At 38.9% G+C, this 25,967-nt stretch overlaps 1 protein-coding gene across 1 annotated transcript in view; it reads right to left on the minus strand.

Annotated features, from left to right (window-relative positions):
• Nucleotides 1–12,401, minus strand: part of TXLNB (taxilin beta) — a 41,161-nt gene extending 28,760 nt beyond the window's left edge. Inside the window, exons 1-3 of the mRNA XM_082669094.1 lie at nucleotides 12,262–12,401; nucleotides 9,581–10,033; nucleotides 2,965–3,056 (exon numbers count right to left, since the gene is read on the minus strand). Coding sequence (XP_082525220.1) covers nucleotides 2,965–3,056; nucleotides 9,581–10,019 — 531 coding nt within the window. The 5' untranslated portion in view covers nucleotides 10,020–10,033; nucleotides 12,262–12,401. The remainder of the gene's footprint in view (nucleotides 1–2,964; nucleotides 3,057–9,580; nucleotides 10,034–12,261) is intronic.
• Between the last annotated feature and the right edge of the window lie 13,566 nt (nucleotides 12,402–25,967).

Consider the following 25,967-nt stretch of genomic DNA (forward strand, 5'->3'; position numbering starts at 1 on the left):
ATTGCAGCTGGGTCAACTTCAGTCAAATGCTGGCCTTGTGATTTAATAATACCCTTAGACATGTGTCTTCTGTACAATTCTAACAGGCATATAAGATTTTTATCTGGAATTTCTCTTGTTCTCTCTTTTTTTTACTATTAAGTTAAAAAAGTAAAATTAATGCCAAGTAGTAACGTTGTAACTACTTTTAAATGGAGGAAATTTGCAAAAAATATTTCTTCCAGGTCATTTCTTAATTTAGTCATGAGGTGTCCTTATTTATTAATGAACTTATCCTTATTTATTAGTAAATACAATAGTTGATGATATTACAGGATTTAGAATCTGTAAGGATGAGTGAGCTAGGGTGACAGTTTGATTCACAGCCTTGAATTTAATGATTTATTCTATGTTAACACTTGTATTTCAGACACTCTCCGTATTAATATCTGAATCAGTGAGCAGGGAAAATAGCTTTTAAGTGTCCAAGTAAAAGATTGAAATTCTTCATAATTTTTCCTTTCTGAAAAGGATATGTGATGGTGTTTGGGGGTCAATTTTCTCCTATTCATTTTTTCTAGAATGATATTTTGAGTTTAACAGTTTACTATAGGGTATGATACAAATGCCGAAGTATAGTAAGACTTGAATTGAGTAGAATTTCTGGAAAAATAACCTCTGTGGGGTTGACTTCTTGGCTAGGAGAGTGAGTGGGCTTGGGGAGTTCCTGGAGACCAGGGTGAACAGCCCTGGCTCATGAAGAAAATCTTGGAAAGACTGGGTAAGTGGTTTTTTTCCCGATAATCTGCTGTGGGGCTACAGCACCATAAAGAGTAGTAGTCTAGAAAGATGCCCGGTTCATCCAAGTATGGAACATGGCACTAGGAACTAAATATGAATGGCCTTGGTATGAGTGAGTGAATTGAAGGGCAAAGGGAAATCAATGTAGTAATTATTGAAAAGAGCAAGGACGGACAGGTGAGGATGGGGCCAGATTTTGGGGAAAAATATTAAATTTGACACCTACCATTTTATGGCAATGAAATTGCTCATGAGTGGTTAACAGCCAATGTTAAACAAGTTGCAATAAAATTGATACACTAATACTTGGTTTATAAATTTCTGCCATTCTTTTGGAAAACAATATGGCCATTAAAAAAAGCATTTATACTGCTTGATTTAGTAATCCCAATTCTGAAACTTTTTCCTGGGATCATAAAAGAGAACGAACAGATCTCATGCATGATGATGTTCACTGCATGAATGTTTGGTAAAACAAACACTGGAAGGAGTCTAAATGTCCCCAAATTAGAGAACCAGTAGATAAAGTCAATTAATGGAAAATTACATAGCTTTGACAAAATATAATTATGAAGACTACAAAGTACATGGGAAAATGTCTGTCATATGAGCCAAAAAAACAGATAATAAATTATATGCACCTTATGATGGTAGTTATACAAAAGGTATCTCTGAATGTATGGCAGAACTGGAAAGGAAGACAGATAAATCAACGATTGTGTTTTAGATTGTAGGATTAGAGATATTTTTACTTGTATATTCAGCATTTTCCTTATATTATTGTGATGTGGTTTATGTGATTAAAAAATAAAAGTATTGTTGGTAGGGTTAAGCAATCACTAGTCATTCAGGGTTTCAGAATTTCTCTGGGTCTGTTGCGTGACAATTCAGCATAACAGGACGCATCGAGGTACAAGGAAGAAAGGAAAGAATAAATAGGGATCACAGTGCTAAAATTAGAGTAAAAAAAGAAGGAAAACAAGTCACTCACTAAACTCTACTCCATCAGTAGGGATAAGATGCAGCCAGAGACCTGAGGGGTTTGTGGGTCTCAGTTTTGGAGACCTTCTTTAAAAAAAAAAAAAAAGGAAAAAATTTAAAAAAGAGAATTATGTTCAGGGCCTCAGAGGGGCCCATACAAGTGAGAGGCACTGACTCTTTAAGCTTCTTTGCTGTAAGGTAAATCTGCCTTCAGGGGCAGTTCAATCTACTGCCTGGAGGAATTGTTTTGTTGTGTGTAGGGGCTTAAGTTTCATTTTCCTGTCACTGCTTCTCCAAAAGAAATAAGAAAGTGGAAAAGAAATGAGGGAAAGAAGCAGAAATGAGAGAGAGGTACATTGCCCAGCCTCACTTGAGAGGACACCACATCTCCTCAGTGGGTCTCGTACACCTCAGGGGTGGTGCACGGAGCTCAGGTGCCACTCCTTTAGCCAGTTTTTGTGAGGGTTCACTGAAACTAGGGGGGCTGGCTTCACTAAACCCTCCTCTTTCTTCCAACTGGCCTATTATAAGAGTACTGGCGAGGAGACCATCCACTTCACAGATTCTCTGAAGTCTGGGAGTGGCTTCCCTTCCTGCCAGTGGTCCTACCTTATAGAGAGGGAGACTGCATGGGAGGACCTATAACTGGAAACAAAACAATCCATGTCAAATGCTTTGCCATCGTGGGGGACAAGGAGAAGAATGTAGATCAAAGAGAATGAGTGAATGAATCAGTCAATAAAGTCATCAAGAATAAATGAGAATGTGTCACAAACTGAGGGGTGGGATTAACCCTCTGCCTTCTTGAGGGGACCACCCCCTCAAAAAATCTGTGTACAAGAACCGGATGAAAGTTTGCCTTTATTCTAGTGTATTTCTGTTTTATTGCAAAGGCAAAAAGAACTTTTAAATATTCACAATTTTTAATTATGATTCTTCCATCTCCCAAATTATGCACATAATTGAAGGTGGAGTAGACTCCAACTGTATCCTCTTTCTTCCTTTTGCTGTTATTCCTCAGTTTTCCTGTTTCTTTTTCTTTCTTTCTTTCTTTTTTAAAAATTCTGCCTTTATGAATTCTGGCTTTGATTTGTCTGAGGTAACCAGCTATAATGATATACCTGAAAAACTAACAGCATCCTTTTCTCAGCTCTAACCAGAGCTTGAATCTTTCTGACAAAAAGGGCTAATCAAAGAACTTACCAATTCAGCATACTTCTTGAATAAAAAATCAAGCTTTTCCTCAGGAGTTTGCAACTTGTTCAGATTTTGCATTAGCAGATTGGCTTCTTTGCCTTAAAAGAAAACAAAGACCATAAAGACATTTTAAAAAATAAGTGTTGAACTTGATGTCAAATGATAAGAGTTAGAATCTCAGGTTGTCTGCTTGTTAGCTGCTATCCAAGCTTGGCCAAGCCACTTCACTTGTCTGAGCCGCAGATGTAATTTTGTTTTTTTTCCCCTGTATGAAGGAATGATACCTATTTTGCAGAATAAGTGATTAGATGAGAAGTTTGTAAAAATGTGTGGTACAGTGTCAGGCTCCTGGTAGATTCTCAATAAATGTCTGCTATAAGGGTAGTCCCCAAATTTTCATCCCCAGAATCCATTCTTGTTACTTCCCCCCATGTTCTAAATATTCCAAGGGATTTTGAACATTCTGAAAATATTCAAAAGAATAAAAAACACTGACTTTATGAAAGAATAAATCATCCACTTCCCCATGTTAATTATCTAAGAAAAGAAGCAAACCAGCCTATCCAAATATCTGACTACTGTGAAACAGCCAGCATTAATACATGGAGCTGTTAAAATTCCAGCCCAAAGCAGAGAAACATGACAGTTTAGGCTGCCCCTTTTTTTGGTTTTGTTCCTTTAGTACCTCTTTGCTCTTTTGTTGGGGGGGGGGGGGACCAATTCTCTTGTTTCTGTGCATGAGCCTGCTCCATGACGTCTGGGTGGAATGACTCTGGTTGTATTTCCTAACAAGTGGGGAATAAAGTCAAAATATGGAGAAAATGGACCCAAGACATGCAGGGCCTTTTTCATAGGCCTTTTTGTGTCTCTCTGGCTGCAGATTTAGCCTCCCTGGGTCTTCCCTTCTCTCACCCAGGTCTTAATCTCTGTTGGCAGTTTCATTTTGTTTCCAGCTGGAGTTTATGCTACATTTAAAAACTCATCTGTTCCTGATTATTTGACAGTGAGCCTCAGATTCTTTCTTTGCTTTCCCCATTGTTCTTCCTTTTGTCCTCTTCAGCTCACACTGCCTGGTTAGCCTTTCTGTGATGCCTGGAAATCTTGTCTTTCAGTGCCCACTGGGCTGAGCATTGTAGGCAGGAGCCAGACCCTGAGGCCTACGTGTATGTACCACTGAATGTATCTTTGCAAACAGGAGGGCCAAGGTGGAGCAGCTTCCCCATCCTCACCCACCTGTGACGGCCACCCTTTCTAATCAGGGTTGGGAGGTCAGACCATACAGTGGAGCCCAAGTTTCCTGATATAAATCTGCTTAAGAATATTAACAACTTTGACAACCTCTCCCCCAAGAACAGCCATGTCTCCTTCGCTGGAATTTTTGCTTTCATCCTGGAGAGGCAGATATATCATGGAATTAGGATTGCCAGATGAAATACAGGACATGGGACACACTCGTAGTAAAAAATAATGGTTTGTTTATCTGAAATTCAAAGTTCCCTGGGCAGCTTGTATTTTCATTTGCTAAAACTGATAACTCTAACTGCATCAAAGAATTTTAGGTCTAGAAGGAACTTCAAAGAGCACCCAGACAACTGGTTAATTTTATAGATTAAGAATCGAAAGCCCAGAGAAGTCCAAAGTTACATAATCAGTACTGGCAGAGCCAAGGCTTGAATCCAAGGTTTGTCTACTTGCTCTAAATCACTCCACTCCCATGTGGAATTTTGATGCCAGGGAAACCTAGAGAAATTAAAGGAAACTTTTTTTGAAGAAAGTGACCTCATTCCTAACAGCTGGTTTCATCTATATTTGCCCAGTGAATCAGCTCAGATTAGAGACACAGTCTGAGACAGGGGAGAAGGTGGGGGTGAGTGGTGCCCCACCAGCAATCCAATATGGCCTGTGGCATAACGCTGCCTTTAAACTGGTAAGCTCTGTGCTCCGCCGCCACCAGGCGTGGCCTTGAGTGATTTCTGTAGCAGCAGGGACAGACTTGTGTCGGTCAGGCCATCCCCTCACCCTGTCTTCAGTTTGTGCTCACATGCTGACTGCTGTCCTGAGTTGGAGGATCATCCACTAAAGGCAAGCGCCTGCACTGTTGGCCAGATTCGGCCCAGGACCCCACACAGTGTTTGGCCCACGGCAAGTGTTTAGTAAATCTTGGTAATGATGGAACAAAGCCAACCTGTGCACTAATATCATGTAAGTCAGGTAAACGCTGTCCAGAAGACAGCTCTGTGATCAGCTAGAGGAAAGGCAGGTCTTCCTCTCCCCTGTGACATTTAATGTATGCTTAGCATACCTCTCAGCGTGAGTATCGACGTAGAAAACCCTATCGTGTCTTGAGTGAGTCCAGTGGGCCTCTTTTTCTCTCCACATTCAGTATCTTCTCCCCCTTTTGTTTTCTTTAATGATGAGAACAGGTGTTTTTTGTTTTTAATTGTCACACTCACTGAGGTGTCTTTCTGCTCTCATACTTCTTTTGTATAGAAGTTTAACATTCAGATGAATCAGTCTGCCCTTCAAAAATGATTTCAACAAAAAAATCCAAGAAACTGGAGACAAGCATGTATGGAATACGTAACTTTGTAATGTCAGAGAGCTTAATTTGTAAACTTCCATTGGTTTCACTGGACTAGAGTGCTGTGTGGGATTATGTTGAGGGGGATAGACAGAGACCCACTCATCTTCTAAGAAAGTCTATAATTTACAATTTTAGGAAATGGGGTCATTTGGTGACAGTGTCTGACACAAGAGGAAAAATCGGCTTTATGTGTTTAAGGTGCTAGCAGTTTCTTAGCTATAACTAAAGAAAACTTTCTTAAAAAGAAAACAACTTTGAGCCTAATAATGAGATTATTCCAGGGAAAACAAAATAAAGCAAAACCTTACAATAAAAAAGAATAATATCAGAAAAAGCAGTAAGAAATAAATACATCCATTCCCAACTTGGGTCAGAAGAAAGTACTCATCATTTTTCCCAAGACAAATTTTTCTTTTCTCTTACTTCACTTACTCCTCCAAACCCTCCTTTCCTTTCAGGATCTGGCCTAAGTTTGAGCTTCTCTATGAATCTACTCATAGACCCTTCAGTCTCTGTGGATTCCTCTCTCTCCTAAATTCTTCTGGTTTTCTACCATTTCTTCCAGAAAATTTAGTATTTATATCAAAGCAACAGTTTATTTCCTTCTCAGAGTGAAACTAGAAAAAAAATCAAGCTAAAATCTTATAAAATAGACTGCCTGGGAAGGTGACCATTCTAAGGCAGAGTAAGTCAATGGCCAAAAAGATTTTAGAAAATCAATGTCCTAGTCAAGATGCTACTCAGAAGGTAGAACTGAAACTCACCTGTCACTGGAAAGATGAAACCAATTAACTGAACTGTAGCTCAATTAAATGCTCCTCAACCAACGTATCAATTATTTTTATATATCTTTGGCCCTGTACTATTAGTGACTTCAGGTCTGCACCTTGCTTTCTTTATGACTAGTCTCACAACCACATCAATTAGTTGAATAATTTTTTTTTGGCAGACTTTAAAACTCTCTAGGCTTTAATTTCCCTCTCAGTAAATCAGTGAGTTGACTAGATAGATTCTGAGCTCAGAATGGACCTGTGGATCAGCTTTGTTTTTCTCGTGGGTTTATGCTTCAAACCTATGAATTCCTACTCAATCAGTTATCGATCTAAATATCAGAAGGGATATTACATTTTATCATTGTTTTATGCTTCTTACTACGTGGGACTTGTGCAGCCCACGTAACGCTGACAGAGAAGAGATTAATAAGACACTTGTGAGCTGGAAGATGGGGTGGGGGAAGGAAGGGGGACACTTAGATGTTAAGAGGACATGTCATGGTGCTGTCTAATGTGGAGTCTGTTTTTTGTTTTGGTCAATGCCAAGGAGAAAGTGACTCCACCAACTAAAGAGATTTTAAAGTGTTCCCCCAGCTGCTCCAGTGTATAATATGTTAACTGTGGGAGTATATGCAGCCTGTAAAGGAAAAACAAGCCTTGAGTGCTTGTGTTGTAGAGACATTTCCCAAATATTCAGAGGTGTTCTGTGAAAGATGGGTGTTTTTGGTCCAATAAATTTAGGAAATGTTGTAAACTGTGCCCATCACTATTGGAGATTTTTCACTATTGTATATATTAGAGGTCAGAGAATTCTGGCAGTTAGGAGACAAGCTTGGTCTGAAATCTCAAATATCCCAAAGTATATACTTTGGAAAATTTGGGGTTATTGAGTGAGAACATTGATACATCTCAAATGTATCAATAAAGCAAATGTTATCTGATAAACATACAATAATTAAAGACTCATCTTTGATCAAATATGTAAGCAAAGACTAAAGATATATCTTCAGGTATGGATTGAATGACATACTAATATTCTATAAAAGCTTCAAATAGTTTCTAAAAGAAGACCACAGCCGGCACTTTATATTTTCTCCACATGGGTGGAGGAAGAACTTTCTGAAGCATCAGAACCATTGCTTCCGCAATCTGTTTGTGTCAAAATTACCCAGGGTGCCTTGGCCCCAGTCCAGACCTACCAATTCTGAATCTCTCTGCTCAGCAACAGCATTTTTGACAAATTCTGCATTTGATTCCAATGCACAGTAAGTTTGAAATCATTGGTCTAGACCATAGTGTAGTATCATTTAATTGAAAAATAGCCAAGAAACCTGTTAAAACCACTTGCAGATAATTGAAATGATTTAAAAATATTTAAATTAGCTTAAAAATATTGTTTTGGGCTTCCCTGGTGGCGCAGTGGTTGAGAATCTGCCTGCCAATGCAGGGGACATGGGTTCGGGCCCTGGTCTGGGAGGATCCCACATGCCGCGGAGCAACTGGGCCCGTGAGCCACAACTACTGAGCCTGCGTGTCTGGAGCCTGTGCTCCACAGCAAGAGAGGCTGCGATGGTGAGAGGCCCGCGCACCGCGATGAAGAGCGGCCCCCGCTCGCCGCAACTAGAGAAAGCCCTTGCACAGAAACGAAGACCCAACACAGCCAAAAATAATTAATTAATTAAAAAAAATTGTTTTAACCCATAATATAGCTGAAATAGTACAATGTTTAGAAGAATATACTGATAGTGTTCAGAGGAACAGCATGAAAGTGTCAGCAGCTTATACACATGTAATTAGAGTGGACCCACCTGGGCACTCTGATCACAAACATTGGTTCTGATAAACATTCAGTTGAACTTTGGTAACTTATTGAAAGTGGCAGAATTAGTTGTGAAATTTTTTCTTTCTTTAAGAATTTTTTTGATTATTTGGTAAGTATGCGGTTAATACAGACTTTGAAATAACTTATGGAAGACAGAATAGAAACCAAAATTGGTCATGTTTAACTTCACCCCTGCTTTCTTCATACCTATCCCCCCATTATAACACATAGGAATTCCTATGTAGAAGTAGTTTCAAAGTGATAAAGCCAAAGAACTTTCCTGGTTAGGAATACTTAAAATCATTCACCTCTGCGATGTGATTTTGTTTTATCTTACGGAAAGTTTAACAATGACTAATGTAAAAGGTTATTTCTGAGATGCCTTGGATAGGGAAGAAAAAATAGCTCTGTAACACAGAGCAACTTTATTCTGTTTCCCAGAGTTCCAAAACACTAAAGTGATTCTAATCTTGCACTTTAGAACTTGGTGTTATCTGGGTTCATCTTTATGCTAAGTAGGTAAAGTAGCTGTCTGAATGTGTCCTTTAGCCCTTCTTGAAAGCATTGCCAGCAGTGGTTTCACGCGCCAAAGTGAGGTCCTATGACAGCATAGACATACTTTGGGGTTTACACGTAACTTGTCCACTGGAGTCTGACTCCAGTGCCCATGATCTTTTACTCTCCCGCACTGTCTTCCAGAAACGAGTAAGATGGGACCACTGTCTCAATAGATTTTCCCTCCAGCTTGGGAGGCAGGTATATAAACAAATGATTGCTGCCGAAAATTTCATGGAGAAAGACGGAAGGTGATGCTAACTCTACCTGGGCATGTCAGGGAATGTATCACATAGGAGGTGGTGATTGCAGTGAGTGGTTCAGTGAAATTCACCAAGAGAAGCAGAGGGACGCTCCTATGTGCAGTAACATGCTCTCACTTATAGCTAAAAAATTAACTCTCTCATCCTTCTTTCACAGCCATTTTTGGTGTTACCAATCCTCCGTGCTCTCCTAACAATTTTCCTGTGCCTGTTGTAGCACTTATCCTATATAACAATTAGTGTACATGTTTATTTTTCTCTCCAGACCTAGAGCTCCTTAACCAAAGACTTTTTTATCTTTGTGTACCTCATAAAGACTAGGCATTAGTAAATATTTGCTGAACCAGTGAACTAATGAGAGTAAAATTGTTTTCTGAGATTTTCAACATTATATAATTAATACATTTCTGAAGAGCTTTGTTAAATTAAAAAATATTTTATATATGTAGTAATGGAACACACTACTAAGGGGCTGAGGATATGTACAGTAAGGTACTGGTGATCCTGAAGGAAGCTATTGTGGTAAAATCCAGATATGAGATGTGGCTGTTAGCAAGATTGGAGGAAGTGCCCCTTTTTAGGAATAATTCAAAGAAAAGTCATACATTAGAATGTAACTACTTGCCTAATCCTTTTAGAATTTTCTTCTCCAGTTTTTGCTCTTTATTGCTGACAGGCTCTTTGGACGTGGGCGGCTCTCCAGAGGCTGGAGGTTCTCTCTCCGTCTCTTCAGCGGCCTCCTCGCAGGCCCTGTCCTCATTGTCAGGTGGTGCTGTGTTCTCAGGCTGCTCCTTGGCCGTGGTGGGACCCTCTTTCCCTGCCGTGCTGACAGCAGACCCGTACGTGTTAATGATGTCTTCCAGTTGTCGGTTCAGTTCTTCAGAGATATCATGGGCTCCCTGTTCAGGCTGCACATCTGCCTCCTCCTCAGGTGCTAGGAGTGGGGTTGAGGAATCCTGATCATCTTGCTTCTCAAGGCCATTTTGACTGGGCAATACGGAACTGTCCCCCACAGGTGTTGACTGTGGCTCCCCCGACAGCTGTACAGACTGATTGGTCTCCATACTGGGAGTGGTATCTGGTGGTAAGCACAGCCAGCGTTGATGTGGTTAACCCAGTTACAGGTAAATGGTAAGGCTATTCCCACATGGGCACCTACTAATTACAGTTTCTAACATAGAATGAATGTACTTCCACAAACCGTCAATATTGCAATTAGTTGAGTAGGAACAGTGAGAAGCATCTTTCCAAATCGAGTCATACCATTAGCATATTTTTGGTTTTGGTCTTTAAATTCCGATAGTATCTCCTATTACTGATGTTAACAGAGTAATTCAAGATACCGTTTTTCATGGTCATATTTGTCATTTTGCTTAGAATAGCCAGTTTGTGTTACCATTCTCTTATATAATTCTATGTAGATTTACAGCCGTTATAAATACATAGATATATACATTTAACGTTTAAATTTAAATTGGTGCTTTTTTCCCCAAAGTTAAAACATTGAATGCAAGAGCCATTGACCTTACTAAAATCATTCATAATGATAACATTCTAAACTCTATTTTAATCCATATTGATTAGTATGAGTCCATTAATATAAATGAATTATTATATTGGATACAGGAGATACTTGCTTGTCTGGTATTTTCCTTTTCCCAAATGAGCAACATGTAATTATCAATCAGAAAAACACTTTTTATTTTCTGAGGTTCAAACCAGCCTCATTTTTGGAATAAGAGAGAATGAGGAAAGGTATAAATTAACTAATGAACTTGTATGGAAACATGGTGATGCTCATAATAACAATCCCTTGAGTTTCTGTACCTTTTTGTTCTGGTATAAAAACTGACTTTCTTTTAGAAAAAAAACAGATTGCAACTTTCCTGTCTCAGTCAAGGAGCTCTAGGATAACAATACTTTTTAAGAAGTAGAAATGTCTAAAAAGCAGGGAGGGAATGAACTAGGGGAATAATCCAGGTATAATATGGGCTCTTTGGAAATAGGGGGTGAGGAATGGGCTGAGGGTTTCTGGCTATCACCATTTCTAGTGTTGCAGTACCTTTGGCTTAGACCTTTAAGTTATGGTGCGCTTTATTTGTAAATAATATTTAATGGTGATGCTGCTAATTAGCAGCATACAATTACGACAGGGTCCTAATAACACACAGGTTTTGCTGTTGTGGTGGCATGAAAGCGAAAACTAAAACATACTGCTCCAGGTACTATGCAGCTTCCTCCTCTGGTTCTTAGGGCAGGCAATGTCAAATGCTCGAATGCAAACAAGAACAGAAAATTCAATGTACAGACATTGCCACCTACCTGTGGCCCTCACCAAATACTCATTAACTTTGAAGGAAGTACTTTTTTCTCTCATTTATTTTAATTCACCATCTTTATTATCAAACGATGCAGTAAACAGCTTCATTGTCTTCATCACTGGAATTCTTTATCCTGACCCCTGCTTGTTGGGCACACACATCTATATATAACTTGTGCTTCCCCTGAACTTGGAGAAAGACACATGGCACCTGCTGTCCAGCCAGAAGTTATTTTAAGCTCTTCTAAAAGGAGCCCTGGCCTTTAGCACTTCGTCTTTGGAAATCAAGGGAAGAGAATACTTTTTAAATCAAATTGAAAACAGTAAACATTTATTGGTTTAAATCCATATGTGGGTTTTAAAGTGTTAGGGAGCCTCCTGAGGATGAAATAAAATCTAAAGTAAACCAAACTTTAAAGCAATGAATTTAAAACTGATTGTCCATAGGAATTTTAGTGTGGTTAGTCTAAATGCAAGCGTTTTGTTTGTATTTGATTTATTCTTCATTCATCAGAGGCCATAATCATTGATTTTTTTAATATTAAGTCCATGGATCTCCTTTAAACTCATGCTCCACATTTACTTTAAAACAGAATAACTGAGTTGTTGTAAACCACAGGACAACTCAATTCCTAAAAGTAGCCTCAAGACAAATCCACAAGAGGAAAAAACAAAGAACTCTGTTACTTTTAAATTCTCTTTCTATATCAATCGGTTTTACAGCAAGGAATTATTTCTGTTTTATTTTCTATAAACTTCATTGCCCATCTTTTGCCTCCTCTGAGAGAGAATTTTTCACTTGTCCTGGCAGTCCCAACAGATTACCACACACACATCCCTTCCTGAGCAACACATTTTAATTGTAAATAAAACAATGGAAAGTTCTTCAACAGTTCACTGGCAGTCTCAAAGTTGCAAGTTTTGAACACCACAAACCGCACCCTACATCATCTCACAGGGCTTGGGGGAGTGTTTTTCATACTTACCAGAAGGCAAGGTGCTAAGCAGAGAGAGAAAGGAGAGGCAAGAGGCAGCAAGCTAGTCAAGCAGCAGCAACAGCAGGAGACAGGCGGGGGCTGAGTTCTTACCAGGGAGAGAGAAACCAAACACACACACACGCAGCAGGAGAGCAGGGAGGGGGTGGGGAGGGGAGAGGAACATCCTGTGACACAGCAAGAGAGAAATACACTCAAGCTTTAGTAGCTGTCTCCTGGGCAAATGTCTTAGAAAAGAGAAGCAGCTGGTACATCTTATCAGACTCCACGTTTTGTCCTTTAAAAAATATTTAAACTCTCAGTACATAGCCCCTTTGCTAGCGCAGTTTTTCACCATTGTTGTTCTTCGGGGCAGAGATCAGTTTTTCTTATTTCTTGGTTTATTTCCAGTGTGGTCTATGATTCATCTTCTTTTTTTACCACCTTCTTATGCTAGCTTAATTAGTGTCAAGTTTCTTATAGGAATCAAGGAAAAAGAAGAAACATGGCATAACAAAAAGGAGATGGTAGAAACACTTTAATTCTTATGTCATTGTTTGGTTTTGTCCTCAAATTTGAAATAAAAATTTAGACAGCTCTTTTGGCACTGGGTTTAGTGCCATCTTCATGTACATGCTAATTGGCGTGACCTCAGACCCCACGTCTTACTCAGGTAACTGCCTTTACTCAGGTAAGCCCTGGGGAAGCAGTTGCTTTTTCTTTAGTTGCAGGCTTTCCCACCTTCCACAGTGACTTTTCCAAGTCTTTCCCACCATCTCAAGCCTTCAACCTGTTCCTTAATCCTCCTCAGAAAAATAACCTCCTCTTCATTCACCATATAATGCCTCTTTCTCTTAACCTACGTCCATTCCCCTTTTCTTCTCTTTCTGGAGAATGTGTTCCCACACTTTTCCAAGTTGGGTTCCCCCATCAGAGTTTCTGCTCTTGGGACTGGCTGGGCATATTGATAGCCACTGTGTTAGGCAGAATCATGCCACCAGAAAGACTTCCACATCCTAGTCCCAGGAACCTGTGAATATGCTATGTTACATGGTGAAACAGACTTTGCAGATGTGATCAAGTTGAGGATCTTGAGATAGACACACTATCCAGAATTACTTGGGTGAGTCCCTTGTAATCACAAGGGTCCTTGTAAATGAAAGAGGGAAGCAGGAGGGTCAGAGTCAGAAAAGAAGATTTGATGATCCAAGCAGAGGTCAGAGTGATGGAGGGACACAAGCCAAGAAATGTGAGGACCCCCGAGAAGCTGGGAAAGACAAGGAAGCACATTTTTCTTGAGATCCTCCAGAAGGAATGCAATTCTGCTGACACCTGATTTTAGCCCAGTGAAACTCATTTTGGATTTTTGACCTCCAGAACTATAAAAGAAGAAATTTGTGTTGTTTATAAGCCACTAGATTTGTGGTAACCTGTTATAGTAGCAAAAGGAAACTGAAATAATCCTACTCTCCAACTTTTTTTCACCCCTTTCTCCAAGTTCAGGGAAGGCATAGGTTATAGATAGATGAGTACCCAGTAAGTGGAGGTCAGGATAAAGAAATTCCAGAAAGGAAGACAGTGAAGCTGTTTACTGCATCATTTGATAATAAAGTTGGTGAATTAAAATGGGTGAGAGGAAAAAGTACTTCCTTCGAAGTTAATGAGTACTTGGTGAGGGCCACAGTGAGTGATATTTCATATTGGATTGTAGCAAACCAGCCCGGAGAGATCTCTCAGTAAATACAAACAATAAGTCAGTGCTTCTCAAATTTAAGTAATGCACATATTCTCTTAACAGAATAACTTAATGTTGAAATTAATTTAAAGGAAGAAAGAGAACTCACCATGACTGAAACAAATTATATTATTATTTGTACCAATATATACTGATGTAAAAATAGGTATAAACTTCTGATACTTAGTTATTATATGATACAATTAAAAATATTATTTAGAAAACCCTACAGAACCAATAAATACAATTCAGAATAACAACATTACTTTTATGTGACTGATAATATTTTGCTGAACCCAGATTGCTACTTGCAACATGAATATGGTACTGGCTACTGGTCCTTTTGAGTTCCTGGCACTCTTCTACAATAGGCTTTATGAAATGACTCAATTTCATCAACACTTGGTCCATTCAGATTACTACATAAGTTTCATTCATATGACCTGCCATAATTTCAACTGGACTTCCTTTGATATTAATGCATCATTTATTGCTCTTTCTCATCTTCCTGCAATTATTAAAATAATTGGTGCTAACTTAACTAGATGTACACATGATAATGAAGGCACAAAATGAACGATATACATGGTAACACTGAAATGACAATTTCAGAATCCAGAATTGACTTACACAGGCATACCTTGGATATATTGCGAGTTAAGTTTCAGACCACCAAAATAAAGCTAATATTGCAATAAATAAAGTCACATGAACTTTTTTGTTTCCCAGTGTATATAAAAGTTATGTTTACACTGTACTGTAGTCTATTAAGGATGCCATAGCATTATGTCTAAAAAAAACCAGTGTACATAGCTTAATTAAAAAATACTGTTTTGATAAAAAATGCTAGCCGTCATCTGAGCCTTCAGTGAGTTGGAATATTTTTGCTGACAGAGGGTTTTGCCTCAGTGTTGGCTGCTGATTTATCAGGATGGTGGCTGCTCAAGGCTGGGGTGGCTGGGGTAATTTCTTTTTTTTTTTTTTTTTTTTTTTTTTGTGCGGTACGCGGGCCTCTCACCGCTGTGGCCTCTCCCGTTGCAGAGCACAGGCTCCGGATGTGCCATGGCTCACAGGCCCAGCCGCTCCGCGGCATGTGGGATCTTCCCGGACCGGGGCACAAACCCGTGTCCCCTGCATCGGCAGGCGGACTCTCAACCACTGTGCCACCAGGGAAGCCCACTGGGGTAATTTCTTAAATAAGACAACAGTGAAGTTTGCCACACTGATTAACTCTTCCTTTCACAAATGATTTCTCTGTAGCATGCAATCCTGTTTGATAACATCTTACCCACAGTAGAGTTTTCAAAATTAGAGTCTGTCCTCTCCAACCCTGCTGCTGTTTTAGGAACAAAGTTTATGTAAAATTCTAAATCGTTTACTGTCATTTCAACAGTCTTCACAGCATCTTCACCAGGAGTAGAGTCCATCTCAAAAAAACACTTTCTTTGTTCATACATAAGAAGCAACTCCTTATGTTAAGGGTTTTACCGTGAGATTGCAGCAATTCAGTCACACCTTCAGACTCCACTTCTAATTCTATTTCACATCTGCAGTTACTTCCTCTACTGAAGTCTTGAACCCCTCAAAGTCATCCATGAGGGCTGGAATCAACTTCTGCCAAACTCTAGTGAATGTTGATATTCTGACCTCTTCCCGTGAATCATGAATGTTCTTAAAGGTATCTAGAATGGTGAATCCTTTCCAGAAAGTTTTCAATTTACTTTACCCAGATCTATCAGAGAAATCACTATCTATGGCAGCTATAGCCTTATAAAATATATTTCTTAAATAATAAGACTTAAAAGTTGAAATAATTCCTTGATCTATGGACTGAAGAATGGGTGTTTTGTTAGCAGTCATGAAAACAACACTAATCTCATAGTACACCTCCATCAGAGCTCTTGGATGACCAGGTGCTTTGTCAATGAACAGTAATCTTTTGAAAGGAGTCTTTTTTTCTGGGCAATAGGTCTCAACAGTTGGCTTAAAATATTCAGTAAACTATGTTGTAAATAGATGTGCTGTCATCCGGGCTTTGTTGTTCCACTGATAGAGCACAGGCAGAGTAGATTTAGCATAATTCTTGAGGGCCGTAGGATTTTTGGAATGGTAAATGAGCATTGGTTTCAACTTCTCTTCCTAACAAGAGAGTCAGCCTGTCCTTTGAAGCTTTGAAGCCAAGCATTGACTCCTCCTCTCTAGCTGTGAAAGTCCTAGATGGCATCTTCTTCCAATATAAGACTGTTTTGTCTACACTAAAAATCTGTTTAGTGTTGCCACCTTCATTAATTATCTTAGCTAGATCTTCTGGATAACTTGCTGCAGCTTCTATATCAGGGACTTGCTGCTTCACCTTATACTTTTATATGATGGAGACGGCTTCTTTCCTTAAACCTCATGAACCAACCTCGCTAGATTCAGACTTCTCTTCTGCAGCTTCCTGACCTCTCTCAGCCTTCATAGAATTGAAGAGGGTTAATGCTCTGGATTAGGCTTTGGCTTAAGGGAATATCGTGGCTGGTTTGATCTTCTATCCAGACCACTAAAACATTTTCCCTAACAGTGAGAAGGCTGTTTTGCTTTCTTATCATTCATGTGTTCACTGGAATAGCACTTTTACTTTCCTTCAGCAATGTTTACAGGGCTTCCCCGGTGGTGCAGTGATTGGGAGTCTGCCTGCCGATGCAGGGGACACGGGTTCGTGCCCGGGTCCGTGAAGATCCCACATGCCGCGGAGCGGCTGGGCCCGTGAGCCATGGCCGCCGAGCCTGCGCGTCCAGAGCCTGTGCTCCGCAACGGGAGAGGCCACGACAGTGAGAGGCCCGCGTACCGCAAAAAAAAAAAAAAAAAGAATGTTTACATTCACAACTTGTGCATGAGACTTAGCTTTCAGCCTATCTTGGCTTTCAACACGGCTTCCTCACGAAGCCTAGTCATTTCTAGCTTTTGATTTAAAGTGAGACATGTATGACTCTTCCTTTTACTTAGAGGCCATTGTAGGGTTATTACTTGGCCTAATTTTAGTATTGTCATGTCTCAGGGAATAGGGAGGCCTGAGGAGAAGGAGAGACAGGGAAACAGCTGGTCGGTGGACAAGCAACACTTATCCATTAAGTTCCACATCTTATATGAGCGTGGTTTGTGGTGTTCCAACAAATTACAATAATAACATCAAAGATTACTAATTACAGATTGCCATAAGAAATATGATAATAATGAAAAAGTTTGAAATATTTGGAGAATTACCAAAATGTGATACAGAGACATGAAGTGAGCAAATACTATTAGAAAAAAATGGTACCAATAGACTTGCTAGATGCAGGGTTGCCTCAAACCTTCAATTTGTAAAAAATGCAATATATGTGAAGCACAGTAAAGCAAAACTCAGTAACATGAGGTATACCTGTACATATTAATTACAATTAAATGAATATACAAACACACTAACTAGTGGCTCCCAAGAATCTGTCTGTAACGTGGTAGAGGCTCAAAGAAGGCAACTAAAAAGACAAATCAGTAGAGCTCAGTGCTTTATTATAAAATCAATCTTTTTTTTTTTGCTGTACGCGGGCCTCTCACTGTTGTGGCCTCTCCCGTTGGGGAGCACAGGCTCCGGACGCACAGGCTCATCGGCCATGGCTCACGGGCCCAGCCGCTCCGCGGCATGTGGGATCTTCCCGGACCGGGGCAGGAACCCACGTCCCCTGCATCGGCAGGCGGACTTTCAACCACTGCACCAGCAGGGAAGACCAATATAAAATCAATCTTGGAGCTACTGTAAGGAATAAATTTATTTTTTGAAAATAACATTGTTATGTAAGTATTACAAGAAAATAGTTGAAAATGATACTAAAAAGCTTATCACGAGAAACGGTATTCCTTTGTTCTCCCCACTATCCCTTCCTCCAACTTTGCCATGCTCCCCAAAGCTCCCCAGGCAAAAATATTAAACTATTACAGATATTGCTTCTGTGATTTACTTCCTCATTTGTAAATAAGATGCCTAGATTGCTATCTGTCAACTCATCAATTTTTGACATTACCTATTGTCTTCCCATAATGATAGGTAAAGATTTAAATTATTTACACCACTTTTCCTTTCCTTATTTCTCAAGAAAATTACATCTCAATTTTTAATTCATATCTATGTTTTCATTATTGAAATAAAGTTCAATGCTAAATCAGGTAGAACACTGTGATAATAGGTCCATTCTTTTGCAATTTTCTGTTTTTCCTGGAGTTAATGATTACCTTTTCTTTTTATGTGTTTCGTATTGAGAACACTCTGTCTTCCCAACCTGTACAAGAACTCTGTAAAATACCTCTCTATGCAATTTCCTCCAAGATCAAATCTATCAGGTAATTTTATACATTCTAATATTTCTTGGAGATATCACTTCCACATACCAACACCCTCAGAGCCTTGACTTCCTGCTCTGGTCCAGTTTGGTAACTTTCTTGGTCTGCTGCACAGCTGTGGTCCTAGCACTTCCTTTGCTGTCATCCTGGGAATTCCCTTTACCTTTCTCATGTTTCCTAATTTCCATTCTTCCTCTTTCTTGGTTTACTTCCTCATTTAGTGAAACATATTGTCTATTGGCTTCCTGAGAAAGCATTTATGGGAAACTTTGTACGCCTCAAATGCCTTTTTGCTACTCTTGTACTTACTTGATTAATTGGTTAGATATAAACCTTTTTACAAAATGTAAAAAAAAATTTTGGATGAAACGTTTTTACATCTCTATCAAAGTTTTTAAGGCATTATTCCCTTGTCTATTCATTTCAGATTTTTTTCTTAAAATTTTATTCCTGGTCCTTTGTATGATCTATTTCTTTTTTCCTCTCTGGAACCTCTTAGAATCTACTCTTTAACTCTGATATCATGAAGCTTCACAATAATAAAATTTGATGTGGGCCGTTTTTCATTGATTGTGTTGGGTGCTTAGTGGGTTTTTAAATCTGGAGACTCATGTATTTAACCTCCTTCCCACTTTATAATTTGTTCTCACCTTGTTCTCCTCTGGACCTCATATCCCTGAGTCCAGAACCTTTTTGGTTAACTTTCTCCAGAGAACAATCCTCAGGTATCCCAAAAAGGTGGAGAGAGGTTACTTGACTTTGTGATGTGGAGTTGGGAACCCTTCGGTTTAACTGTTCTCCTAGTTAAAAAACCAAATACAGAAACTAAACAAAAGACTAGCCATCAAATGATCCCATTGTAGTCTCCTGCCTTACTATTACTTTTGATAGTATCACCACTTGCTGAGTATTAACTTGAAATTCTTTAGCCTTTTCAGAGTCTACCAGGCAAATTAGCTTGCTTTTCACTTTCTCACTGCCTTTCCTGTGGCCATCCAGCCCTGTTTCTGTCAAGCACACTTTTTCTGTGGGATCATTTGCCATTATGTCTTGTGTTGTAGTCCTCATTCATTGTGGTTTGGGGTTTATGGATTCAGTTCTTCTGATTTCATTGATGTTAGAGTTTCTATTTCTGTTTCTTGTTCTTGTTTGCTAGTGAGTTTTAGAGGAGAAAGAGGTCAGAAAAAAATCTTTATAATGTCATCTTGGATTCAGGGAGATCTACTTAACCATTTTAATAGTCCAGCAATGAAATGAACTATCTTCCAAAGAAAGAAGCTCCACTTTTGGAAATATCCAATAAAGCCTGGTTGTTCTTTCTTTTAAAGATTCTGAAGAAGAAATTTCTGCATGGTGGGAGCAGTGGGGGAGGATTAGATTAAATGACTCACTTATGATCTCTTTCAAATATAAGAGTTTATGAATTCTACCACGGGCTTAAGAGAAGCAGAAATCATATAATAATTATGGCTATAATCCTGCAAATTAGGCAGCCTCCATATGAATTCCAGTTCTGTCTTTTACTTAGGCTCTATTTTGATTTCTTCAGCTTTAATTTCTTACTCTGTAAAATGGGACTACTATTTTATACGGTTGATCTGAGATTAACACAGTAAATGTGATCTATGTAATGAACACTAAGTTAACTAATTCCAGTAATGATGCATTTAAGACAAGCCTGTGAAATGGGAATTAATATTTTCTGAACTAATAGCATTTTGAAATTGTTGCTGTTTAGAATCGAGTTTAAGTGTGAGAATCTATTTTATCATTTCTTGGTCATGGTATATATACACTTGACCTGGGTTAGATTTGTCTTGGGGTAAGGAGCAAGTCTGTACACTCTGTTTTCCTCAGCAGACATCACCTTTGTGTTTCTAGAATAGGAGAAAGTGTGGGCTTGTGGTCAAGCAGAGATTATTTTCAATTAGTCTGAATACAAAACCATGCAGCAAGTTACAATATTCGATTCCTATGGTGATACCTCTTTAATTTGTACTAGCTGTGTGTAGATGGTCTCCAGAAGTGAAATGTATGATTCACACCCTATGAAAAGAATTTAGTTTTATTACTTTAAAGTGAGAATTAGTTAAACAAGGATTGTCTCTGTTAAAGGGCAATGTGAAGTAGCTTTCACAAATAAAATAAATCATTTGAAATTTGCATAAGTATTGGGTGCCACACTTGGAAAGAAGAACTCCACTTCTTAAGTGTAAAAATACTTACACTTAAATATTTTTTCATGATAACAATTTAATCATGAATTTCTTCTTATAAATAATGCAGATAAATTTTAGAGTAAGCTCCTTTACACAGATTCTCTAATCTCAATTAAAAAGATTTGCTGCATGCATTCCACAAGGGAGATTTGGCTCATGTCAATATTTTGTTCAAGGAAGGTCAGAATAAAATCTGTCATATCGCAGTAATATTGGATTCATCTCTGAAGACTCCCTCCCTACTGCATTGCTGAATGTAGTAGAGACCCAGGAGCATGGGACTGTGTACTGCCTTGTTCACATGAAATGTGTGCACTGAGGGTAGAGCTGAGTTTTCATGGCCACCAAGGACTGCAGCAATGGCATTCTCCAGAACAGGCTTCACTGTTCTAACCTGCCGGCAAGGGGGCTGGAAGACCATATGGCTGAAGCATGGTGATGTTTCTCCCCTCCATCCTGTCTAAACCTGTGTCACCAACAGTTTATCCAGCCGAGTTCTAGGATACTATTTTGGGTAGTGGTCTGCTTGTTGCTGCAGCTTGGCAGGAAAACCCTGCTGGCATTCGAATACTCTAGCATAACCCTGGGGGCAGAATTCCCGAACTCCAGGGTTACAGTCACTTCATGGTGTCCCCCTTCCTCTGGCTCATGTTCCCCACAGGAGACTTGGGAAATAGATCCCTTTTGAAAGAACTCTGGTCATAAGATACCAAAATTAATGACAAGAAGGCAATGATGCAGACTGACTGAAATGTCAGTTGCTGATGTTCCCAACTTTGAGGACCTGTGGTTTTGCACTGGGACTTGACTGTCAGGTGTATTTCTTTCCTCCATCCCCTCTTCTCATTCCTCCTTGTTCCGGGGTTTGATGGTTATAGTGGCATCTGCAGAATCTTGGCAAGGGAAGGGATCCCACAGATCATCTTCCCACCTCCCTTGGACTCAGAGGTCCTGTCCAGAGCCACCCTGATCCATCCTCAGGTAGATGAGATTTGATGAAAAAAAAAAAATCAGCCCTTCCTAATAAGACAGCACTGCTTGCCAATAGTTAAATAAAGGAATCAGTTCTCCAAAAATGATAGATCCATGGTGTTTTGCCATTTGAGCATTGTGCCTCCTTTCAAAGGTTTGCCAAAGGCATCTCTTTCAAATAGCTTTTTTTTTGAGGTTCGGTAACTAACACTTTTAGTGTTAGTTTTTTGTTTTTTTGTTTTTTTTAAGATGTTGAGGCTAGGAGTTTATTAATTAATTTGTTTTTTTGCTGTGTTGGGTCTTCGTTTCTGTGCGAAGGCTTTCTCTAGTTGTGGCAAGCGGGGGCTACTCTTCATCGCCGTGCGTGGGCCTCTCACTATCGCGGCCTCTCTTGTTGCCGAGCACAGGCTCCAGACGTGCAGGCTCAGTAGTTGTGACTCACGGGCCTAGTTGCTCTGCGGCATGTGGGATCCTCCCAGACCAGGGCTCGAACCGATGTCCCCTGCATTAGCAGGCAGATTCTCAACCACTGCGCCACCAGGGAAGCCCCTAGTGTTAGTTTTTGATTGATTTGATTTTGATTTTCTTCTCCAAGGCTCATGAGTTCTCCTTTCCCCTACCTGGGTGTCATGAGGCTCCACTTCTGCTGTTGATCACAAAGCAATTCTAAGAAGGGGTCTAAAGTTGAAATTATGTTTAAAGGAAAGCCTTTCATTTTGATGTGTTAAAAAACAGGGGTGTGGTGGTCACCTAATTACGATGCGGTGAGTACTCTTTTCCTTCCTTCTTGCAATGCAGTTCTTATCAAAGAGTATGGACCTATTTTTAAATTCTGAGTGTATGGTCTTTTTCTCCACAGTAATTTGATAGAATCTGGAACAACAGAAACCCTGAGAAGGCAGAGGTGGTCAGTGGGTTAGGAGGGAGTGAGCAAATGGTTAGAACTCTGATCCTTTGCTTTTTAATCCTCTTTATTATGTCACCTCCTTACCTCCCTCTGTGTTGCACGGATGCCTAGGCTTTGTTATTTTAGAAACAGAGTATTAATTGAGTTTGTCTATCTGCCTGCCTAGTCTTTAAGAACACTTTCCTGTTCTAAATGTCTTTTGTGACTGGTTGTCCCTAGATTCGATTAATTTACCATGTGCGGGCCTTGATTCAAGTTCAGGAACTGGAAAGGAAGCCCTCACCTCTTCCATTCATCTTTGAACCATTTTGTAATCCATTCTGTATCAATTTGAGTTGTACCAAATTAATCATGTTAATCAGTTAATCTTGTTTATCAGTTATGATCCTAAATTGTAGCTGAATCCTGACAGAGCTGCCATGTTGCCTAACTCCAGGGGTCACTGTTCAAACAAGATAAATGTGGGCCCCACTGGTTTTCTGCAGTATGATGGTCCTAGACTCAACCTGGAACTGTGGCCAGAGGCAGTCACGGTATCCTTGAAAGGACAAATTCCTAACTGCCTTCCCCACAGATATGCAAGAGAGATTGCAAAGTCATTAAAAGCACAAAGAAAAAATGCAGGGGAATCCTCTCAGCTATCTGTATGGTGCCACCAAGTGCAAAAGATGACTTCTTTAAAGACTTTCTTGTGGGAAAATGTAACTATTATTAAAAAGTAATGAAAACCCAGCTGTAAACTTCCACTCGTAGCCCCAAATCTACCTTCCTATGAGGTCCCCATTGGTGAAAAGAAGTTTTCTATAGATTGTCTGGAAATAAGATTAAGTCCCTGAGATGGATCACTACCTCCCCATGGATTAGAAGAGCACAGCCTAGAAGTAATGGGTTTGGGTCCTCACCTAAGGAAGTGCAGTCCTGCAGTGTCCCACACAGAACGGGAAAAGGGGCCTCGCCAGGAGAAGTCTGTTCACAGAAATCAACACTTCCACTGCCTGAACCTTACTTTTAGAGTCACAGGGTGTAGATAAAAATGGACTAATTCCCCCCAGAGTACATATTTAAATATGTATAATCATAAATAACTGTGTGTGCATTAACAAAACAAAACAGAAAAACAAGAAACAGAAAAGCAAGACAAAACAAACCACACTTGGCAGGCTACTAATATATTTAACGTTTTTAAAATTCAAAATGTAAAATTCAGAGATCTTAGAATCTAAAGAATGAGTATCTTTTGAGGGGGGGAAGCAACAACAAGCAAACAATGAAACAAAAACCATACGCTTAATTGAAACTATGAGGCTTTATTGGTAAGAAGCATATCTGTAAAATTGGAATATTTTGCTTGAATGTGTTTTGTATATTTAGCTAAAAAAATAGGATGACAATATAAATTTATGTATATAAAGTTAAATATTATATGAACTAAGCTGTTTTAAATGAATACTTTTTTATATCAGAGACTTAAACTCAAGAAGAGAAATTTAACTTTGTACAAATAAGAAAAGAATAAGGTCATGGAAAAGATCGGAATCTTGGGCCTGAGTCTGAGAAGGGAAAAATGTGATAGTTTGAAAATCTGTCCTAAATAGTAAAAGTCCCAGTTATAGAAAAACAGGGGTTGAAAAATAGCAACAACAAAAATTAATCTGGTGGGTTTTTAAATAATATTTATTTCAAAATTTGGTGTTTTTTAAATTAAAAACCTGTTAAAATTTCAAAGGGTAACCACACCTATATTGTATAATGGAACTGGTAAATTAAATGTGATGTCGTGTTTTTTCTCTATAAGGATAAGTGACAGAAAAACTGAAGTGAAGATATGCAATTACATTATGTAAATGTACATAGTATTTCTATTGAACTGTCTCATTTTGGTGCATTCTGCTTGTTTTCTGATATTCTAAAGTAGTTTCTGGAAGATTGAAAAATGGAGTCCAAGACTGAAAAATTGGAGTTCTACACCAGTGTCATCTATAATTAAAGATATATGTGTTTTTGGTACATGAAAATTTATCAGATGATATATTCAAAATAAATGAATTTTGGATCATGGGTCAGAGGAGAGACTTTTAGTCTAAACTTCAAAACTCTTGAGTTTACACGTAATGTTATTTGCACGTGAGGTCTTTCTTTGATCTTCCTGAAGAAAATTAAACACTTTGAACTGGCCCGGGCTGGATGGAAGTGGTATTCACTGGGACAATCACTTAGGTTCATTAATACAAATACAACATTCCATGATATATCAGTTTGCCAAGGGAATGAGAAAATGTTTTGTGGTATATACAAGGAAGTGCTTTTGGCTTAGGAAAGAGACCAGGGTACATTTAAAGAGTTTTATGATAAGGGCAAAATTTAGGAGAGCTAAATTTTAATTTAATTACTAGAAATTAAAGAGAAATGGGAAGAATCAATTTGCCCAGCATCCCCTTGGATAAATGAATTTGTACTTTTAATTGTGCAGTAAGTTATAATGGACCACATAGGAAAATTTTTCCATCCTTTCAGACTGAACTAGACTAGCTGTTGGACTTTCTTCCAAAACTGGGTATTATAACCAAGAAGGGTAGTGACCCAAAGCTTCTACTTCTGACAGTGCAGAGCTGGCAGTGATGAGGATGCAAAAGACCTCACTCAAAACCAGTTGAAAAAAAAGAAAGAAAAAAAAAGAAAAAGAAAAAAAAAACCGGTTGAAAAAAGTGAAGCAAACTATCTGTCGAACAAGCACCTACATAGCCACGGAGAATGAAGGCTGAAGAGTGAACCTATAACTGAGTAGCTGGAAGGATCCCATCCTTCCTGGGATCCCTTCTCAAAACAAAACGGCTACCCAGAAAGCACTGAGTTTTCGTTAGTACTTTATCATCCATATTGATTTTGGGGTGGGTATCTTGGAACTCTTAGTTCAGTAAGGAAAATAGGAATTATTCTTGCTTGTGTAAGAGAAAAAGTGCTACAATTATAGAATCCCTCAAATTACATAGGAACATTGTAATTCTGGAACAGAATTAGAAATATCGATATAAACTTTAAAAGAAAAATTTGTACCTTTGATACTGCAATAACCTAGGGACAATGGTACCCCATGTTGCACTCTATCACCCAGTTCTTGCTCTCTGTATTTTTTCACTAAAGGAAACTAAGGATCCTTGGAGAAATATCTCAGTCTATGCTTGGCTTAGAAATATACCAGATAGCTTGGATCATCTTGTGCCAGAAAGCAAGAAAGCTTTCAAAGATTAATAAACTCATACCAAAAAGACATAGGAACCTACCTAAAAATCTACCACTGAAGCTACTGCTGGCCAAAGTTGTGACATTAAAAATTATAATAAATCTTCCAGTTAACTTAAACACATTTAATCTATTAAAAAGCCGTGATTCCCCAATGATGAACAAATGGAAAAAAAAATTACATTAAGTTTTGGAAAGAAGATGAAGGGACTAGAATTTATTACTGCTCAGCCTTGTCATTTATTTGGTGTTCTTGGCTCATTTATTGTGTCTATAAAGAGTATAG

Source organism: Grampus griseus (genome assembly GCF_964374135.1).
Source record: "Grampus griseus genome assembly, chromosome: 13".
In the NCBI taxonomy this organism is placed as follows: domain Eukaryota; kingdom Metazoa; phylum Chordata; class Mammalia; order Artiodactyla; family Delphinidae; genus Grampus; species Grampus griseus.